This window comes from Diuraphis noxia, unplaced genomic scaffold (genome assembly GCF_037042655.1).
Source record: "Diuraphis noxia isolate RWA-SAM2 unplaced genomic scaffold, SU_Dnox_SAM2 contig0002, whole genome shotgun sequence".
In the NCBI taxonomy this organism is placed as follows: Eukaryota; Metazoa; Arthropoda; class Insecta; order Hemiptera; family Aphididae; genus Diuraphis; species Diuraphis noxia.
Genome location: NW_028301712.1, coordinates 19,535,083 through 19,551,663, shown reverse-complemented (window position 1 = coordinate 19,551,663; position 16,581 = coordinate 19,535,083). Strand labels below are relative to the sequence as shown.

General features: G+C 37.4%; 1 protein-coding gene across 4 annotated transcripts in view; it reads right to left on the bottom strand.

Moving 5' to 3' along the window:
- The window catches only part of gro (TLE family member transcriptional corepressor groucho), a 41,448-nt gene that overhangs the window by 5,054 nt on the left and 19,813 nt on the right, over positions 1-16,581 (bottom strand). For 2 of the 4 annotated variants that reach the window (XM_089220598.1, XM_015525001.2), the window contains exons 5-12: positions 16,398-16,460; positions 16,206-16,280; positions 12,862-12,891; positions 12,265-12,484; positions 10,844-10,869; positions 1,072-1,173; positions 784-837; positions 140-231 (exon numbers count right to left, since the gene is read on the bottom strand). In XM_089220598.1, the coding sequence (XP_089076724.1) occupies positions 140-231; positions 784-837; positions 1,072-1,173; positions 10,844-10,869; positions 12,265-12,484; positions 12,862-12,891; positions 16,206-16,280; positions 16,398-16,460 (662 nt within the window). The remainder of the gene's footprint in view (positions 1-139; positions 232-783; positions 838-1,071; positions 1,174-10,843; positions 10,870-12,264; positions 12,485-12,861; positions 12,892-16,205; positions 16,281-16,397; positions 16,461-16,581) is intronic. The other 2 variants (XM_089220600.1, XM_089220599.1) reach the window with 1 other exon arrangement.

Here is a 16,581-nt window from a genome sequence, read left to right as displayed (position 1 = left end):
GTGAGTGCATCCGTTGTTGAAATAAACATAATAACAAACATAATATTACCTACGCTTATATACGTATATACTCTAACAACGTGTACAAGCGTTGATAACAATAATAATATATTATAAAACATTAGTATGCAAATTATACCTGTGTGGTCCAATGTGTTCCTTTTTGGGTTGTAACTTGTCAATTCCGTTTTCTCTGGGCGAGGCTGTACCATTAAGCGGCGAGACGGGGTCCTGTAAAACGGAATATTATACATTATGTTAATACCTGCAGCGACATTCTTCGACTATTATTACGAGGTTTCGTTATCCTATTATACACGGCAGGCAGTACTTTTATATGTAATTTTTTTTAAGCCCAACTATTACTCGTTGAACACAGTTAAGTAAAATATAATGTAGAAGATACCTACGTAAAATTTATTATAAATATACCTACAACAATATTTTAATGAAATTTTTTTTTAGGTAACACAAAAATTAGGTACATCGAATAAAGATTCAAATCGTACTAATTTGTAAAAGAAAAATCAAATAATTAAATATAGAATTCGATATAATAACACGGCAGCAAATATCAAAGCTTAAAATGAGCGCGAATATGGTTATAAGTTTTTAAAAACGGTTATAAAGCTAAAATAAAATATTGTATATTATAAGTATATTTTGTATTCTCCTTTTCAGCCTCAGAATATAAAAAAATTGTGATTTGAGAGAGCGTATATTTTGTAACGGGACAAGGAGCAGCAAATTATATTGTATATAAGTATCAAGTATATAACATACCTCACTGGCATCGTCGACTACCAAGTCTTGATCGCTTTTTTCACCATCGCTCGCCTGTAAACGATAAAAGAAAAACATAAATAAAAAAAACGATTTAGTAATACGTTTGGGGGAAGCGTGTGATGAGTAAACGGAGTATAAAAGCTTAATGGTCGGGAAAAAGTTTGGCGAAATGTTATATCATGGAGTTATACAAGCACATGTAGCGAATGTGTGTGACTCTCTCTCTCTCTCTCTATATATATATATATATATATATATATATATAAGTAAAAGAGCTGAACTTACGTGACAATCTTTTTCTTCTTTTTTCACTTTTTTGTGCGGTTCAATATCCGGTGAGCTCCTGACGCGAAATTTCTCCCTTTCTGCAGGTGATATTGAACTCCTCTGTGTAAACAAAATGAAAAAAAAAACCATGAAAATAATAATAATAATAATAATAATAATAATACAAATAATCAAGGATTTCTGTTGTTGTTGTACTCGTCTTTGGTGGGTATAGGTATCATATACTTTACGTAGGTAGATCATATACACACACAAACACCTATATTTATTCTCATTCTCTCTATATATGATTCAGTGTGTGATTTCGGCCGTTCGTTAAAAAAAACCATTGCAGGTAACCAAATATTTGAATTGAATGAAACTTATATGTACAATTATGTGGTTTTATCCGTCGTCGTATGTCGAGGGTTGTAGGAATGTGTGTTGGTGAATGGTGGTATACGTGTGTGTATCACGAGGGGAAAATAACATTTGTCGAAGTGAATACGAGCAAGAAGAGTCGGGAGGGTGACGCGCGACGGCGCGGGAAATAAATAAATAACGTTGTGTAGTGTCATAAAAAAAGAAAGACGGAGAAAAAACATGTGGCGCGTTGGTCGTTTTCGCCCAAGACCCCCCGTGGTATACTCACACGCACACACACGCGCACGCGAGCGCGCGCGTACCCTAAGGACCCAATAAAAACATCCCCCCCACCCGCGTCCTCGCATACGTACAAGATAGTTAATCCAATTCCCGGGAGCCATAAACTGGCGAGTGAGGAGATGGGTGGGTAGTATATACCCGTAGAGAGTACAAGCGTATAATGCGTGTATATAAACTACACGACTTTGACGACGGCGAAGCAGACTACGGCGGAGGCGAGGGGATGAAATAAAATAAACCTCTGGCGCGCGCGTTTGCCGACGCGAGAGGGGAAAAAAAATAGAGAGTCAATTCCCCGGGGGCGCTAGAAGGCCAATTGCCGGGTGTGGTGTTAATTGCTTTTGCCTGCGCCCGAATCCCAACGAGACTATACGACGCGATAGTTAATTTATATAGAAGGCGCGTCCTGCAGCAACGACGACCGACTGCGTTGTATAAATTTTGTTAAATTGAAACATTTTACGGCGGTTCGCCACCCTTAATCGAGTCATCTATACACATAGCAGTACGCACTACATATATTGTACTATAATTTATATAGAACATTGGTGTTATGTACGTGCGTGATGTTGCGGCCTCCATCGGTTTTCCGCGAGACTTGTGTTAGAAGGGTCTATTCTCTTATCTTATACACGACATCGAAATTCGTTTTTAACGAACACAAAATCCAACGGTAATAACAAAATCGATCGTGAAAACATTATCGTAGAATTTTCAGCCCGATTCTTCGATGTAGGAAGGATTTTATTTTTAACAAAGAGACACAATACGTGTCGCACATCATCACTGTAAACGCGAAATATGTAATAAACTTATAACGAATTTCCTCCGAAAAAAAGACGTTTTATAATGTATACATATACACATATAGGTACTAGGTAGTCGGGAAGTTTTAAACGAAATTATTACTATGACTACCTTTAATATGAGTATATATACACAGCACTCACTTAACCCTCAAGATAGTCTTCATCACAGTCAATTAAGCGCGCGAAAGTTCACCGTGTTTTAACAAATTTCAATTATGAATATTGTTTTACAAATTACTCAGGCTGCTAATGACGACAACGACGACAAAGCAGAACGTTTAATGAAAATTTCATTTTAATTGAAAAGTATCCACATTTATGCTCATTATAACTGTTATTATAAGTAAATATATATGCAGAAATATAACTGTACATAATGCTGAAGATCAAAACTTGTACGATTTTTTATTAGTGGGCTCAAATAAAAATCAAACACACATCGAATATTATGTATACAAAACAAATATATAATGTACCTACTCATTAATAAATATGAGATTATAACGACTAGCCGTAATGTGACGAAAGTCTATTTAATAATTATAAAAAAAAAGTTTATTGTTATTTTTATTATTTGTCATAAAGACAGAAAACAGAATAAAAAACGACTTTCGGGAACACCAAAATACTATACACACACATCATATACATAATAATAATATAGTGAATTTTGTAATGAATGACACTTGATCGTTTGATATTATGCATTATAATTAATACGATAAAATCGTATATTATACAACAACGTTATGATGAAAATGTGAACACATTCAGAGATGACATGAGGGATGCGTGGAGGTGTAGAGTATGGAAACACCGTCGTTGTTTTCCTGCGGCTGCGAAGCGAGCAAAACCGCCACCGCCGCAGCGTCAGCGTCATACAGCGACGACGGTGCAGTGTGTAATATAACTTCCGAGACAATTGACTGTGTCTGGTGAGCGAGAAGTGAAGAAGCACAGCAACAGTGGCGGACGAGAAAGCTTTTACCGTACATTCGCAACGAGCGAAAACGAGGTATAAAGTGAGGGCGGAAGAAGGCGCGCGCGCTCTACGAGGTTGTTGTTAACGGCGGCGGCGGCGACGGCGGAACTGCGGTTCTCGGTTTAAACTTCATCGAGAACTAATCGGCCGTGTGTAACGCGCCCCCTCACCCACCCGTCCAGACGGAGGGTAAACTAGCGTAGCATCTCGCATATATATCGTCCATATAAATTTATATATATATACGCACGCCAGTACGGGGGATGAAGCGGTGGTTTTAATTCATTCATTTGCAAACTTGTAATCGGCTCACGTCGTCGTCGTCGTAGTTGCTCTGACATTATAAATATATTTGAGTACCAGCAGCAACGGCGGCGGCGACGGTAGCGGAAGAGTTTTTGCGGGCCGGAGAGAGAAAGAGAAACGGACAGACAATGACAGAGTGCCAGAGACGGAAAATAAGGGGAGTTCTGCCGCTACTGCACGAGGAGCTATATTATATATTGCTTCAAATGGTGTTGTGTGTGTGTGCGTGTTCTTTCTCGTGTATATATATATATATATATATATATATATATACGCGCCGGAGGGTAAGACGTGAGGGCGGGATACCGGCAACAAAAACCTCCTCGCCCCACACAGACTACCGCCGCAGCCACGTGATGAATTCGCCGGCTGGGATTTTCGCGTATTTCGCGTATTTCGCCCGGGGATTAATAACACGCCCCTCCGGAATCCAATCACGTCTCCCGCCGCACCATGCACCACGGACTCGGCATCGTGTCTCTTCGCGTGGCTGCTGTTTTGATAACGATCTCCTCCGCTTTTTCACCGCTTCCAATTCATCACCCGCTCTTCCGCGTAAGACTCGCACACACACACGCGGCAGTCTGACAGATGATATCGCGGTCGGTCTCCCTCCCCCTCGGTTTATAATATATAACATCTACCTTCGCATTGTTGTCGTCGTCGTGTTGTTCAGTAATAATAATAATAATAAAAATAATAAAGCAAAAAGAGGGCGAAAAAAGACGTATAGTTCTCCGAAAAGGTTGATAACAATAAAAATGCGATAGAGTGAGTATACCGAGTGAGAGGAACAACGCGGGTTTATATATGTATTATATTATATGATGGCAAACACGACCACAAAATTCCGCTCAGACCCTTCGTCGGAGGAAAAAGCCGAATTTATCAATTGACCCGACTCGTTAAGATCTTTACAAGCGGTGATTTTTTTTTCACCCCGAAATAAAATCTAGGGGACCGCGACGACGTATATAACGACCCATACATATTATATAAATAAGGGATGAGGGTAGTACGCGTGATGGAAGGGACAGATATGACAAAACGATCAGCTCTCGTCCATGTAAACGATGTACAATAATATTATTATTGGGTATTCCACGGTGTTAAGTATAATAAAATTATATCATAATAATATAATCTATATCCCGGCGAGTAGTTGTTATATTATATTTTGCAGATAAATAACAGGAAGAAATTAATATTCTATTAAAACACGACTTTTGCATATATAATATGTGCACGAAACATCATTGTAGATCGTCGCGTATTGTAAACATAAACTAACGTATGGTGAACGTATGATGGCGTGTGTGTGTGACGTGTGTGTACACGCGCGAGCGCCCGCGAACAGGACACGACGTGCGGCGTTTTGTGTAATTAATTCACACGCGATAGTTTATAATATATATTATGCCAAACGCTGCCGACGCCCGACGACCGCGGTGGGTTTCCGATTCCACTTGTCTATCGTGTCGTAATATTAGTTATAATAGTATAGGTACCTACAATAACAAACGTTTAATTAAACATCAAACGACCCGACGACGACACAACAACGTTATTTATTCGGTTTTACTTGTTAGGCACAGCGAAACCAACCGTCAGCGCCTGATTACAAACGAGACAACGACGTGCAGTAAAAATATACACGTATATTATATTACACGGAATTACAGAGGGATTCAGAAAACATGCTCAACATAATTTTTTTTTAAACATTTATTCAATTTCCAATAACAAACTCCATTTTTTCATGAGAGAACCACTTTTTTTACTGTGAATTTCGAAACATGCAGATTATAAACTATTGAAATATACAAATTGGAGGATTATGTAATTATTATTATTTTTAGTATAGTTATACATACATATATTGATTGTACATTGATTGAATATTATAATATGGGTACGTTTTATTATTTTGATAACTCAAAAATAACTACTCATTCGAAATTCGATTTAGAATATTGAGATACATCAACAACATTTAAAAAATCATTTGTTCATATAGAAAAGAAGAGCGGTATTCATAAAAAAAATTTGGATTTCCATGTCATTAAGCACATTTAAATATTACACGAACTTGAGTTTGAATGAATATAGGTAATATTAAAAGATACAAAAATGAGGACTGAACATACGTAGTATAACACGCTGTATATATACTTTATTAGTTATGGTATGTCTATAATAACAATAAATACGTTACGCAAGTTAGACAAACCCGTGTCTTAATAATATTAATAATATTAACGCTGTGTATAGGTTTATTATATTGGTATAAGCTCTAATAACACGCGCATACTACATTACTACCTTTAATAGTTTATCAATGTCGGATATTTACCTGTGCAGACAAAATATGTATACTGTTAGGGTACACGGTAGAAGCTAAATTAAAAGTAACTTAAGAAATCTGATTCATTGGGATGAGGGGTAATAACGAAAATAATTGTCAAGTCGATCCATTATTTGTTTTTTTTTTTTTTTTGACGAATAAGTAATTAGTTTTGACGGGTTAACGGAAAAAAAATTCGAAGCCAATACTTAGATAGGTATACACATCGTCACGCGCCGTACGACGTATCCCCATTCCCCACCTATATCAACGAATTCATAGTAACTGTGGACAAACAATAACCGTATAATCGAGAGACAATATACATATTATTATAAGCGTTGTAGAAGAAAATTGTTTTGAAATCGTTCGGCGGTGGGCAAAAGTGAATAAATTATGCGATTTTGTGTGTGCAAAAAAAAAAAATAAATAAACAAACGTAAACGCGAGAAAATAATTTTAATTTAATGCGACCACCACTGTTGACATTTCAAACAACCATATACATTTTATATGTAGGTTGTAATACACACTGTCTTTGTTACGGCGCCATTTATGCGTGATTTGTTGTTTACGAGTACCTACAACCTATAAGTCCTATATGGCTATATTAGTACAACATTACTACATGTCTACACACAACTAATATTATATTATGATAATTATATTATATACGGTGAATAGTGGTATGTAATATTGAACGGCATACGTTCGCGCAGGTATAGTATAACATTATCTCCATGACAAGGTAAATAGGTATATGCCAGAAACTTTGTGATACGCACCATGTTCGCTGATCACTCCACATTCCATTTATTCGCTTCTTCTTATTGTTAGAATAAATTATTATTATTATATATATAATTCTTGTTGAATTATGGCGGGTAATTTAAAGGGCAATGAAATGAGGCGAATCTTGAATACGGCTAATGAGGGTGGGATGCGTCAACCGGACTACTCAACTCGTAATGTTATACTGAACTATATCGGTATGTATTTAATTTGTCACAGTTATCGTTGTTGTTATAATCTTTATATGATTTCAATTACACGGTGTGGTTCATCGGGTCTAATATTGGCGGTTTTCGATGATGCGGACTCTCCGGGGTGGGCACGTGTTTTAATAAAACACTCGCGCTCACGTCGTTACACACACGTGCATTGGTTTATAGTGGCGAAGGGATAATGCGATATATACACTGCACGCCCAACGTGCAATAATATAGTTGTTGTTTTCGGAAAACTCAACTTCTCTTCCGTACGCGTGGTGGTATAAGATATATATATATATACACATATACGGTCCGTTGCGGTTTATCGATTCGGTTGCGGGTGTGGAGGAAGAGATGGCGGAATGAACACAAGCATAGGGTCGGTGGCGGAAAGTGGTATCCCCTATAGTAATACCGCGGAGATTAGTCGTTGCGTCTCCGAAATTAACCCTTTCGGCTGCCGTCCTCGTGTTAATGGTTCCGATTACAATAATTATTACACGCCGAGCCTCTTTGAACCCCTGCCACCACCAATCCGTTATTAATTAACAATATCGACCGCGGTAAAAATAATACCTCTTGCCGCAATCCAGAGACGTTTATGTTGTTTTCACAACACTTTTGCACGTTAAAAGATATAAGGACTAGGGAGTAGTAATATTTATTTTAATATAATAAAATATACTAAACGGTATGGAAAATAATAATCACTAGACTGTTACTGTTTAGTGCAGATGTATAAGAAAAACAATTTTTTATGTAAATCGTAGTGTACAATGGTCAATGAGGTTTATCTGAGCACCAGATCGGTCGAGTTAATCGCGTCCCCTATATAAACATTATTATATTATATATTACGCCTGTGTCTCGTTACCCGTAGAGTATTATTATTATTATTATTATCATAATACGGTCTTGGTATACCGGTAAATCCGGTACATGAACGATCTTTCTCTTTTTACGACCAGATGCCTACGTTAAAAACCGAATAAACTACGACAGTGGTATACGCACTATTAGAATTTATAATATACCTACATATACGTGCGTGTGCGTGTATCGTACCGTTCATTTCATCATATAAAATCCATAATATTAAAATATGATAGAATGACGTGATGAGAAAAACTTATCTATATATCAATAAAGTCAATATTTTTTCATTTACTTCACGCCGTAGTTTACAGCAATATACATGATTTTCCATGAAGTGATTTTTTTCGATACAATTCCGCAAATTGAAACAGATGAAAGGAAAGAATCAATTAAATATACACGCATATATTATTTGTTCACTGATAATATTAGCAGAACGTTTCAACGAAAAAAAAATAACATTAATAATAATGAATTAAATGCAATTATACGCTCAATATTATGATGTGATGCTGTTGTAATTTTTATTTGTGATGATATCTATATATAATTAATAATAACATTAAATAAATAATAATAAGTTAGGTTTTACACGGCCAGTCAGTATGCGACATGACTTTGCAGGAATATCGTTAAAAAGCTGTTTAAAATAATGTTATGATTTATATCGTATATAATTTGAAATGTCATACACATTATATATAAAATATACATGTTTATATTACATGTCTAAATAGTATTAAGTATATTTAAAATACATATATTATGCATACAATATCGATCATATTTTAATCGCAAACGATTAGAGTTCGACGAAATTTAAAGATTCCCCATGTTCGTTTCCATATACGAACCACACGCATAAAAACGTCAGTAGCACAGAAAAAACAGTCTTGAGGGATTTTTTATATTTTTTTTATTACTATATGTCGACCTCGTAATCCGTTTCTTCGAAGTCTTGTTTTATACCATTATTTGATTTTTTTTTCCACCCCATCCGTCGGCACAACTATATGCGAGGGTATTTTATGTACGCACACACATCACATAAAGCCTGCGAGGTTATTCCCTAGAAAGGCCGACTGGTTGATGAAACGGACCGGAAAATAACGTTACCGCATCGGGTGCACAGCTCTTCCTCCCTACTTTATCGTTACGCCCTTAAACGAGTTTACCCTCTTGTAACACCGCTCTGACGATCGAAGGTTCATGTATATACATATACATGGCGCGATAGAGGAAAAAGAAAAAGAAAGGAAAAAGAAATAACCTCGATTTTTCCACGTTTCCCATCCCCACGGGGGATCGCCGTTGTCGTAGTAGTATTGTAAAAGTATAGTCGTCGAAAAAGGGCCGTCCGTCCAAGACGAAACGGATTGTTGGCAAGAAGAAATATCTCGAGCGGAAAAAAACTAATCCTCGATTACGGGGGATTTCCACGGATTTTCTCTCTGCCGTTTTTCTTTTTTTCATCCCCCAAGTTTTCTACACAAACAAATATACGATTTGACGATGACGATATTATATATTGTGTACAGTAGTCCACCCACGATTCAATAACTACACAGTATATATAAATATATTATACACACTATATATTCTCTTTCAGCGTTTTTTTTTTTACTTTACAGTTTATCCTATTCGATACTTTACTCGAATATAATATACAAATAAATCCCATAAAATATAGAACAGTCGACTTTACGGTGATTTTATACTGCGGTCGAGCGCAAGTGGGGTTGATTGAGTGTTTGCAGTAGGTACCTGTGGCCGCGATATATAGAAATGCTTATGCGGTTCGCGTGTGTAATCGGAAACTTATACATACACCTAATAATGTAGTTGACGGACCCTTCGACTGCAGACCCGTATTGGATTACGAAATTTATAATAATATATCCAACGAATTACGACAAACCTATACGTGGATGGACAAGATGAAATTAATATAAATAAATGGCACACGTATTATATTATTTTGTAAAATATATACGGGTGTAAATAATATATTAGTGTACACGTCAAGAAATTAATAACTGTTGAAAATCACGGGCGGCCGCGTCAAAAACGGTCCGCGGGGTGCGGCGACAGAATAATAATAATATGGGACACAACGACGGTCGGTTCTTTTGTGAGAGGAAATAGAGGGTAAAAGCGGGACCGATCCCTATCGAATTTGACACGCATTTAAATTCGTGGGGAGTGCGACCAGATGACATATACATATGGATGAGGTTCGTTCCGATATTAAACACGCAGGGCGGCCACCGACCCTTATTCTGCGACGTCGGAAAGGGTGCGTTGAAGGGTGGACGACCCCTACATTATACACACTGCAATAGCTGTTTGTTTGATGGTGCAGGGAAACTACCACGAGGGGATCGAGAACGAACGAGCGACCGGAGACGGCGGTGGCAACCGGAGTAACAAGGCGTCCCTTCATTAAGTGCTATCCTGGGTGCATTAATTTAATTTTAACCCCCTTTCTGCTGACGCTGTTGCCCGGACGGGAAATTTGTTATGGTTGGAGGCTCAAAGATTTATCCCTGGAAAGTGGCTATGTATAATAGTGAATGCGACGGTGACAACGGCGAAACCAGTGGATTACACGCGAAAACCTCACTCATTTTAGTACAACAACGTGAACAATGTGTATATATAGTACATAATATATACATACTAACTATAAACATATGTGTACGTAATATGATTTTCAGTACAAATAACGTTCGATTTAACATATATTATGCATCATATTTATTACTGCTATAATATAAACTCTTACAATTACGTAACTATAATATATTATACTCACGTGTCTTTCTTCCGCTGAACTTAATCCTGAAATCATAAAAAAAATAATAACGATTAAATATTTAATTTCATAAATTTATTATAATACATAATAGGTAAATACTATGATAAAACTAAAACTTAGTCGTTTGATACGAGAAGCGAACGGTATATTGGGACTTAGATATAAATTTATTCTTTACTAATGTATACTATTTAAAGTAAAAAGAAACAACAGACATGTAGAAAAAGAGATAATAAATATATTATATCGAAACAATATAAAATATAATGATGTGTTAGTGATGTGGAAAGGGAGACGGCGAGAGAAAATTACAACAATGTTCCAGCCGATCGATAACAATGCGTAACTGTATACATATTAAATCGTGTCAAATCGGGAATTTTTATCAAAATAATGTCGAATTCGGGCGAAACATGTGTGAAAGAAAATGCGCTCTTGACCTAAAAACGACGACGTAAAAGAGAAAAAAAAATTGCAATCTCAACGCGTTCGATACAGAAAATTTGTGTTTTTATTTTCCTAAAACGCGCAGCCGTGTACATGACCCCGCGCCCGTGAGACAACAGCCAATTTATTGCACACACGCGGCGGCCTTGTATACGAATATAATATAATATTCATGTATTATATGTATATACGTGTGCGTGGCGTTTATATTGCTCGAAGGGGACACGGCCCGCCGCCGTCGATTATGGGTAAGTGGCTCGGAAATAAAAAAAGAAAAAAAGAGGGATACGCGCGTATAACAATGGTCCAACCAATCTCAATGTGTATAATACATACATAATGCATGTATATATATATATATATATACCGCCAAGTAACTTTATTTCTAGTGGTATATATATTTACATTATACGAGGCAAACCGATGTGTGTGTGCACATGTGAATACCTACATCTACGATGGAGAGAGGTTCGGCGGCAGAGTAAAGGGATTCTGCGGAAATTATAAAAACCCTTTTTCACAGTATATAGGCCACTCGAGAGAACAGCGTACCGAATACGGCCGTAGCACCCCCTATCTCACTACTCTATATATACTCTAGTCTACAACGCTCTACAGCTCGATGCTTTCCTACTCCCCTCGCTCCATCACCACTAGCAAGAGCACTCAATCCGTATACACTCGCAGTATCCCTTTGAAGATGACAACGAATATTAGTCTCAAGCACTGGGGTATACATTAGCATATTAACACTTCAGGCTGCAGCACGGGTCATTTAAAAAAAAGCTTCTCCGTCAAAAGAATTCATTTTTGATGATGCATGTATAGTAAAGTTGGCGATATTCACTGAATTTCATGATTACCGCACACAAAGCCACGAACAAATCGCCGCAATAAAATATAAACTGTAGCGATGATAAGTTCTAGATTCATATAAGAAGGCGATAAATGTTGATATAACAAACACTTACCGATGGCGGACGAAGGCTTGTCAGAATCGGCACCCCTGTGCATATCAGTCGGTTTGGCGCCCAGCATGGACAGCGGATGAGAAGCGGAACCGGCGGCACCGGCCAAGCCTAGCAAGCTGGCGGACGCGGTTACCGGTGGTCCCGGAAGTCCGGGATGAGGCATCATTGGTATGGGCGGCGCGTGACCCGCATGCGGTAGCTGCTGCGCGTGCATTTGTTGCTGAAACAGAAACGGATGTCCGACGTATGTACTTTAACGCCTATATGTGTATTAGTGGGGTTTTGATGGGAGGAGGGTATAGTGTCGGACGTTGGTATTGCACGTCCAGAGATGGTGGGTCGTAAGTGTAGTATAATAACATGTAGTTATTAGAAGGCCATCAAAACGTTCATTTGAGGGATGAAGAAGAAAAAGAAGTCTATATTATATAAAAGGACAGTTTAATAACCTATATATATGTGTTATAACTCATAATTATAAATCGATGGGTTTGTAGTGAAAATTTACGTAATATATCATATATATATAACATATATATATATAACATATTATGTGGTTCTGTATAATATTTTTATAAATCTGAATGTGATTCTTACCAATAACCTGGGCAGATCTGGACGTTGTTGCTAAAAAAAAAAAAAAAAAAAAACGACATGTAATAAACGTTTTAGGCCTAAAATAGTTTTTAATCAGATAAAGGTATACGATATCCCCCTATCTGTCAACTATAATCGCTTCAAATAATATTATACAGAAATATGATACAATATTTGGTGTCTACAAAAAATATAATACATGAAGAACCTTTGTGTATATATGTATATATATGTATAAAGTAAATATAACTTGTCCAAATTATGGCATGTATAGTTACATTAAATATTCAAACAATTTGTTAATTTATCGTGAGGGAATAAAAAAAAATTGTGAGTTTACATTTGATTTCGTTATTAATGGTCTTTTAATATTATGCAGCAATAGTTGTTTTGACAAAACGGAGGTATAGACGACGTCTTTTCCACCCTATCCTAAAGCTGCTAAGACATATTATAATGGTGGAGGTAGCGTATATATTCTCCAAACAAACCGCTTTGTTCAAACACTCGAAAAAAAACCGCTCAAGTGGCATTAACACCGGAGGGGGTTTTCTTTTCGAGTGCGGAAACAGAAAACCTTTCCCACCACCCCACGTTGTCCGATATATACACACAACGGAAGTCTTTTGACGGATGCGAGAAATAACAGCAACGGTGCGGCGGCAAAGACTGCATACACCGAACAACAATGGACTTGACTGTGTGAACGAAATTTCTTTATGTCAGCACTATACAGCAAAGGAAAGGACAAAAAATCAAGATAGGTTTTCCATTTCATAATTATTATTTAAACGTTTGCGTGTATGCGAGATCAAAAATAAAGTGTTGTTACGTAACTTAAGACTAATAAGCAACTCGAGTAAATAATATAGAATTATACGAAATCAGGATATCAATGAACAAATCGATACATACAAAGAGAAGGTAGATTTTAAAATCAAAATAACTAAAAAAAAATTACAAATTAACGTCCTACATTAGCGTCGTATATGATTAGTCATCTAAAAAACTGAATAATATACCAGATATACAAATATTTTTTAACTGTACATTAATTGATGACACAAAAAAACGGAATGAACTTGGTATATTAATATTTAAACGACGGTGTTAAAATCGTTTTGGTTTATTCGAATAAATTTTATATGTACAGTGTACACCCATGAGTTACACGTGCACTAACGATAAATACGTAAATCGTTGTGTGTGAGGCGAGAGGAAATATATGCATGTTTAAATATGTGTAGAAGAATTTGCACGTATAATAAACACACACAATAAACAGTTTAAAAAAATCATTGCTCTGTTTTTGCGGCGTGCAGATCGTTTTATGCAATGATTTATGCACGGTTAAAAGTCTGTTTGGCGGCGTTCTCAACCTATACACGAACAACTACAAACTGCAAGAGTGAAAAAAGAAATCACGTTTAGCAAAATATAATATTTAAAGAGTCAAAAAATGAAATTCCGCTAAGGTTCCAGTGAGAAGAATAAATGCCGATAGTCAATAATGCACATATAATATATAGGTTCTTTTTTACAAATATACACTTTTTAAGTAAATTAAACGATTTTTTTAATATAGCTATAAGTACATAAGAATATGTAGAGCTAAGGGGAGACAAGATTCTTCATCGTATGCAATGTAACCTGTATATAATATACATCGTATATTAAAATAAGTAAAATACGAAGTCTCTACACTGTTTTTAATAACTGTAAAATGTATTTTATTTTTTTCTATCATCCGGGCGGGCGCACAACAACAATTATTGTTGTACAGCAAATGAGTAGAAGCTGAAGTAGCTGTATACATTACAATAATGGTGTGCGGTAAAACTTTGCAACCCTCTTCGAGGCAGGCCACGCGCGAAAGTATAAACGACGCATATACATTATCTATATACATAAGAAAATGGGACCGGAAGCTGTGTGGGGGAAGAGACTCTGGGGGTGAAGGACGCGGCGGCGATAATAATTACCGGCTGCCGACTAACGAAGTGCGTTGAGAAAAACCGCACGTCCGGAACATTTGTAGTGTAATACGGTTGTACGGAAGGCGAGGCGAGGACGTAGCGAGGAGAGCGCAATTAGCGGAAGCTTCTCTCCGTCGACAGAAGGGCCGTCGTCGTTCATAACCACCGCCACCAGCCCGCAACCGACCCCGTGGTATACTCGCAGCCGCCGTCATTATTAAACGTTGAGAGGTTCGCCTCTCTCTGGCAGACGCGACGCGCGGAGAACATTAATCGAAAATATCTCTCTATCTCTCACCCTTCGTCTCTTTCTTTTTCCATATCCCACACTATGCTTATGTGTATACACCAGGTAGAGTAAACACGATAATTATGATCTACGCCAGCACAGCTATCGTCGCAAATCGTCTACGGAACGTTATCGCGTACAAACTATAAATCGTTTAATACGCCGCACGCCGCCGTCATTTAAGAAACGTGTGAATAATATGGCTGCTGGGGATTGAATTTATTATTATTATGCGGTGTTTTTTTTTCATTAATTACGCCCATCTCAACTGAATCGTGGTACACCGGAACGAATCAAACAGCAAACAATATAATAATAGTGAAAAACAAAAAAACTACCGACCCGGGGCGTTGCGATATAATAATATTGTATTATAACCTCGGAATCATATAGCCAAGAACGCGACGGGATGAAGGGTGAAATCGACAAACTCACGTAGTTCGGTACGACAATATCGAGCCCAAGCTCGTTATATGCGCACACCTCTCATTCCTTCCAATATATATATATATTATATAGCATTATAACAGCGACGATATCGTACCTCCCCCCTTGTATCACGCCACCCCTTAATACCACTACCCCATATGCCCACGTAGACGACGACGTTTTATTCGCGACGCGCCTCCGAAATAGGTTCATACAATATTCAACGCGCGTTACCGCCGACGCCGCCGCCACGTCCTGAACTTCCGACGCGAACGTGACCGGACTGGCTAACTGGATTTCGACCCAACGGGTCTGACACCGCTGCCACGGTTGTCGCCGTCCCCTCTATCGCACGAGACAACCATACTGCACGCGTGGTATACGTTTTCTTAAAAACCAACAACTATTGCTGCTGCCGCACGACGCGTCGTTTAATTGCTTCTGGGACGACGCGACGCGATGCGGGTTCAATATTATTATTGAAAGAGACGGAGTACAAAAAAAAAAAGAAAAAAATATTTTCTCCCCCGCCAACATCGATTTTTTTCGTTTATATGGCCCTACACACCTAAAAACGATTGCTATGAAGCGTTATATCATATACGTTGATTATACACTCTTATATTATAATTTATAATATAATATCTTACCCCTATGATGGCGTTGAGTTCAGTCATGGTCACTTGTTTCGCTCTTTCTACAGCTGTGGCTACTTGCTGTTGGTGCTGCAACAACACATAAAATAAACGCATTATTACGCTGTGTACGATATGATGTTTTATGTCACACTCGTTTTATGAATATATTTATAAGATGAAAAAATCGACGACAAAATCACTCACCTCTTGCGAGAGAAAAGGCATTATTTGTGCGATGATGGCGTTCAAGCGCTTCGCAATTTCCGTCTAAACAAAATTAAAATCAAATTAATATTGTCATTAATATTTTATGCACACATAAATATATATATATTGTACCGAGATTTCCTTCTCCATCTCCGGGAGTTTGCGCGCATCGCCGCAACAC